Here is a 6,209-nt window from a genome sequence, read left to right on the forward strand (position 1 = left end):
CGCTCCCGGCAGCGCCGCTACCTTGGCGCGCGCGGGAAGCCGCGAGCCCGGCCCGCGCAGGCCTGGGGGGGCGTTTTGGGAGGAGAGGCGGGCGCTGATTGGCCGAGCGCGGGGGAAGGCGGGCGCTGATTGGCCGAGCGCGGGGGAGCGGGGAGTGGGGGGGATGAAGGCGCGGGCAGAGCTGCCTCCGCCCGGCAGGGGGCGCCGCCGCACAGCGCGCGGGAGGGAAGGCGGGATGGGGGCAGCGGGAAGGAGCGGAGCGGGATGGAGCGGAGCGGGATGGAGCGGGGCGGGATGGAGCGGGGCGGGATGGAGCGGGGCGGGATGGAGCGGGGCAGGGCAGAGCGGGGCAGGGCGGGGCGGAGCAGCGCGGCGTGGTTTGCTGATCGCCCCGAGTGAGGCACGGCGGCAAAGAACAGCTTTGAACCGACAGCCGGGCGGCCAGAGGAGGAGGGGTGTTCTGCCTGGCAGAGGGGGAGGAGGAAGATGGGCGGGGGAGACGCGGGTACCTAAATGTTTCCATCCGAGCGGGTTATATAAAGTTAGCGTGGGTGTTACACAACCGTCCCGGCGCTGCCGCGGTGTAGAAGTAGAAAACGACGCAGGAAATAAATAAAATCGCGAAACGGGTCACGCGAAAACCAGGAGTGTGCAGGTCAGGGAAGGCGGGATGAGCCTGGAGAACTCCGCGATCCAGCGCCTTCCACAAGCTGAGGACCGACTCCGCCGGTAACAAACGTACAGCACTCCGGTGCGAGCCGGCCTGTTCGCAGCAGGCAGGCAGCAGTATTTCTGCACTGTGAGGGACCCATACACAAAGATCAAGTTGCATCTGTGTTTATGAGTAACTTGGAGATAAGTGAAGAGATGACAAAGGAAATTGGTCCTTGAAGTGCCACAGCTGAAAGACCTGTGTGACTTCAGGTCATTTAGGTGTGTTTAAGAGGCACCCGGCAAGTCAGAGGTACAGCCGGGTGTAAGCAAAACCGTTCCGGCTTTAACCTACAGGGAAAACCTAAGGCAGAAATAGTGTCAAACCCAGCCAGCCGTGCCTAGATCCCTCCAGTCACAGGGCTACTTTGTAATGAGACTACTGAGTAGTCTGTAACTCATGTCAACGGATCTCCACATGCTATTTGTTTGCCCATTTACTCCTGTAAAGAGCAATCCATATAATACAAGTAATTTTAAAACTACAGCTAGAAGTTATTTGTCAGGCAGCTTTTATTTGTGGCATATTACCAGAAACAGACTTTAAGGAAGACATAGGTGTTTTGTGTTGGAGGGTATTTCCCCCTCCCTTCACGTAATTATCAAGCCTACTTCCTTGAGAAACAATCTGTTCTCATTAACTCACTCACCTCCCTTCTACCCAAGCTCTCAAGCCTAAGTGGAGGGTGAGAATCCTAAGGCCTTAAAGAAATTGAAAGCCTCTTGTATCTCTTGAGTAAGAAAGCTCAAGCTTTGGTCAATTTTAGGTCTCAGCAAACATAAACGACTTGAAGCAGAGGTTCTCTTGCAGAGAACCACCACTGCTTATTTTAATTAGAATTCAAGTTCTCTCCCATGCTTGAAGCAGTTGGAGCAACCTGATCCTTAATGGATTTAAACAAAAGTGTTTTCTAGAACTCTGGGCTTTGTTTTGTTGTTTTAAGATTAATCACAGTTCCTTCGAGAGACTTAAAAGCAGCAATAAAAATGGCTGCTTCGTTGCTTCACATATGAAGCTTGCTCTTAGCATTAATATCTATGGAAATCTAAACCTGACAAGACAACTAGGTAGTTCCATAGTTCAGCTTTATGACTCTACATGCATATCGAAAGAATAAAATAGTTCAGTTCATTGTGTTCATCACAAATTATGAAGTTTTGTAACTAGCACCCCCAGGATCCTTTGATTGTGACACACATGGGGAAAAAAAAAATCCAAATAAGCTAGGCATTACATCAGTCTTGCACAGCAAGAACCAAGAATTGAAAACTTGGTAATTTTACCTAAAAATTTTAATACAGGTACTGTATATAATGTCTGCATATAAACTAACATTTCGGCCAAAATCAAACCCTTAAATGATTAAAACTATATTTTTCATGAAGTGCTGCACAACCATATAGTTGCCAGCCTCCAATGAAACCAGGAGCCCAAGTTAAATTTTCCTGCTATTTACAGCTGGCATATTCTTCCTTAAATATACAGTCCTCTCACACAGCATTCTGCTTGTGGTTTCTGTTGTCCTTCTTCAAAAAAAACCAGCACAGAACTATCTCTTGGCACACATAAGAAACAAATGATGAAAATTTGTAAATCAACTTTATTCAATGATGAGTATCATTTAGGCATCGGCAATAGTAACTTCAACTTCTACGCCTGGTTCGATGCTGATGGAAGTGATCTGCTTCACGATCTCAGAAGGGCTGTGCAGGTCAATGAGCCGCTTATGGATACGCATTTGGAAGCGATCCCAGGTCTTGGAACCCTCACCACAAGGCGTCTTCCTGGTAGTGATCCGCAGGGTCTGCAAAGTCAGACATGGTGTATTTAGTTGATGCACTGAGAGGAGTAATCTACAATCATATGGAAAGATGATCACCTACAAATACTGTATAGTATCTATGCCATTAGAAAGTTACCTACTAAGCTTGGTCTGCTGATGTAAACACTCCTTCCCTATGTATTTATTTTCATTTAAAAGATGAGTTCATTATTAAAATAAAGTGAACAGAAAAGCCCCTTCCACAGTCAACATATTTTGCATTAAACAGTTACCCCAGGTAGCTGTCAAAGCAACTTGTGAAATTATCTTTTTACACTGGGTCACCCTCAGTTTAGTAGCACTGTTTTTCACCTCACCTTTTGTTCTTTAAAAAATATGTTTTTAAGCACACAGTTGCAGAAAGAAAACCAATTTTTAAGACAGGAAAACAGTGTCAAGTACCTTGGTGGGCATGCGAACAGGTCCCTTCACCTTCAGGTTTTTTTCCTTAGCACCTCTGATCAAGTCAGCACAGACTGAAAAAAGACATGCAATGGCTCAAGTTTGCGACTACTTTGATTTTTTTTTAAGCATGTATTTTAAACAAGATGTTGGCTCAGAATAGCGTATGAGTGATCACTGCCATTCATTTAAAGCATTATCCTCACAGCCAACCACATAAAACTGGAAGTGTTGTGACATCATGAGCAAAGCCACGATGCAACAATAAGCAATAGGCATTACTACAAGCTTAAACCGTATTTAAGCTGTTATCAGCCTGAAGATCCTGCAAATAGTAACTTTTTTTACATTTTTCTTATATGATTAAACACTGGCAAAGCTAGTTTCTAAATAAGGTTAAATTTTTTTTAAAAGAATGTTACACTAAACTCTTCATAACACAAATGACAAAATATCGAGATACCAGTGCCTTTCAGTTCTTATACATTCAAAGCATGGTAACTACTTCAAAATTCTCCATAAGAACTAAAGGGAAGAAGCTGCACTCTCTTACATTACTCATTATGACATAAGTTTTCCACGTAATGAAAACCCCCAAAACACTAACTTTCATTAAAAATTAAATCAGAATTTACTTTCTGGTGTGTGAAGCACTTTGAGTTGGCTTTGCGAGCCGAGGCACGTACAAAAAGGCAAACAGTAACATCTTTAATTACAACTGGTTTCAGTACATTGTATTTTGCAATGCCTTACATGGCACCTATTATTCATTACTTGACAAGCTACCCAAGTAAGCAGAGAAGCACTACTCACCCTTCTCCAGTGATTTTACATTGCGACTTGTCAAAGTAATTCTAATGCGATGAATCGCCACCTCTTGTTCCACAGGTGCTTTGCCAGTATCTTTAAACGCCTAAAATGTTGAAGTTACAAGTTTAAGACACTACAGTGAACACCAACTAACACTATGCACTGCCTCTTAGAAACAGATTTCTGAAGTGTAAAGAACAATTTAGCTATGGAACTATGTAACGCTATTGACTAGAACAGCTGTCTGAAGGGCATGGCAGCATGGTATAAATAATGGGAAGAGAATGAAAGGGCTAAGTCCTAACTCCAAAGAAAAGCAATTTTTTTGTGTCCAACTACATCTCAGGGTGGGAAGCTCCACACCCTTCCATGGGTTGCCCATATACAGCTGGCACAAACATTCCTTTTGCTCAAAAACAATATGTATGTCATTCTTCATGTATCTTACAACTTAACCTCATCACAAATGAAGTAGCAAAGACTTGATTAACAAACCTCCAATAACTCACTCCACTAGAACAAAAAAGGGCACCTGGCCAGAAAGACTAATCGGCCACTCAAAAAACTGATTTGAGGAGCTTAAGCAATTAAACACAAATAATGGGGCATTAATGTGAGTTAAGTGAGTTGATGAAATCGAGTAAAAATACAGACAAAAGAAGGTCTAAAGAGAGTTGAAATATATGCCTCTATAAAAATATAAAATAAAATATGAAAATAGAGGGAGGTTGCCCAGAGGATGGAACCAGGCTCTTCTCGGTGGTGTCAAGCAGTAACACAGGAGACAACGGGCAGAAAGTAATGCACGGAAGTTCCACTTGAACATAAAGAACTTCTTTATTGTGCGGGTGACTGAGCACGGGAACAGACTGCCCAGAGAGACTGTGTGCGGCGTATCCCTCACTGGAGATATTCAAGAGCCATCCGGACTCAATCCCGTGCCATGTGCTCTAGGGTGACTCACTGTGGTCCCTTCCACCTTGGCCTATTCCGTGACTGTGCGGAACACGGGGTGTCACACTGACGATGAGGCGCTACCTGCCCCATTAGCTGACCACGTTCCCCAACAGGGCCGCCTGTGAGGGCAGACACGAGGCCGGATCAGCGCCGCTCCTGCCGGGCTGCGGCCGCCTCCGCTCCGCCTGCGCTGCCCCGAAGGGATCGGCACTGCCGGGCCCACAGGCCGCCCCCCTGCCCGCCGGCTCGGGGGGAGCTCCGGGAGCTGCCCCGAGCGCCGCGGACCCACGGCCGGGAAGCGCAGCGCTGCCCCGGGGCCGAGGGCCTGCACGGCCCGGCCGGCGCGGCCGCCCCGCTCCCTCCCCGTCCCCGGCGCTCCCCGCTCACCATGGCGGCGGCGGGGCCTTCCTGACCGACTTGTTCCCGGGCTGGGGCGGCGCGGGGCCCAGCGAACAGCGGTGAGCCAGGAGGCGGCGGCGGCGCGGGAGAGGCGGGCGCGGCGGCGGCGGGCGCTTATATAGCGGAGCGAGCGGCGCCGCCTCCATCCGGGCGCCGCGGGACCTTTCACCCGCCCGCCGGGCGCGGAAGCCGCGGCGCTGCTTCCTGCGGGACGGCGGCCCCGAGCCCCGGCTCACGGCCAGCGGGGCAGGGGCTGCGGCGGCAGCCGCCGGGCCCTCGGCTCGGGCTGGGCCCTCGGCTCGGGCTGGGCCCGTCCCGCGGGCAGCTCGGGCTCCTGCGCGCCTTTCCCGGAGATTTCGGCCTTCTGCTGGGGCAGGGCCGGGATTGGGCCCACAGTTCATCGCTTCCAGGGATAGCGAGCCCGTTCTCGTCTGAGCCTTTGGGTCTTTTTATCTTCTTTCATTACGGAGCGCTACAGAACGAGAAGATATGGTCTTAAGCTGTGCTAAGGGAGGTTTATGCTGGACATTAGTAGGAGTTTATTTATTTACAGAAGCGTGATTAGACACTGGAATAGGCTGCCCAGGGAGATGGTGGGGCTGTTCCGAGAGGAGTTTAGGGCACGACTGGATGTGCTATGGTCTAGCTGGCCGTGTGGTGTTCGGTCACAGGTTAGACTCGGTGGCCCCAGAGGTCTGTAGCAGCCCTGCTGACTCTGTGCATCTCTCAAGTGGAGGTGCGAGAGCAGAAGTTTTAAGTAAAAGCGCTCATTTTATTCATGCTTAAATTTAAGAACTTAAATAAATTTTATTTATGCACGTTCCATTATCTGTTCAGGTTGGACATTGGAGGGATATTTTTTACTGAGTGTTGTCTTTGATTTGGCCTGGACAATGGTAATTGTTAGTCCCAAACCAAGCATTTTGCTGAAAATATGTCTGTTTCAAGTTACATCACTGGAGAACCAGAGAAACATGTATTGAAATGATTGCCTATAGTAGCGTCACTATTACTATCTTTTAAAATTAATAATTAATTCTAATTTGGAGTTCTGTCCAGGAATCATAGACATGTATAATGTTAGCATAACTACTACACCTCTGGAAG

General features: G+C 48.2%; 1 protein-coding gene and 1 non-coding gene across 2 annotated transcripts; both read right to left on the reverse strand.

The window, feature by feature from the left end:
* Window positions 1-2,292: 2,292 nt before the first annotated feature.
* Window positions 2,293-5,234, reverse strand: RPS20 (ribosomal protein S20). The gene is made up of 4 exons (XM_002198001.7): window positions 5,091-5,234; window positions 3,750-3,849; window positions 2,937-3,010; window positions 2,293-2,516 (listed from the first exon to the last, which is right to left on the reverse strand). The coding sequence occupies exons 1-4, from the start codon at window positions 5,091-5,093 to the stop codon at window positions 2,334-2,336; spliced, it is 360 nt and encodes a 119-aa protein (XP_002198037.1). The 5' UTR covers window positions 5,094-5,234; the 3' UTR covers window positions 2,293-2,333.
* LOC115494161 (small nucleolar RNA U54) lies at window positions 3,084-3,147 on the reverse strand. Its single transcript, XR_003959162.1, has one exon. It is a non-coding gene; the product is annotated as a small nucleolar RNA U54 (small nucleolar RNA).
* Window positions 5,235-6,209: the final 975 nt, after the last annotated feature.

This window comes from Taeniopygia guttata, chromosome 2 (assembly GCF_048771995.1).
Source record: "Taeniopygia guttata chromosome 2, bTaeGut7.mat, whole genome shotgun sequence".
In the NCBI taxonomy this organism is placed as follows: domain Eukaryota; kingdom Metazoa; phylum Chordata; class Aves; order Passeriformes; family Estrildidae; genus Taeniopygia; species Taeniopygia guttata.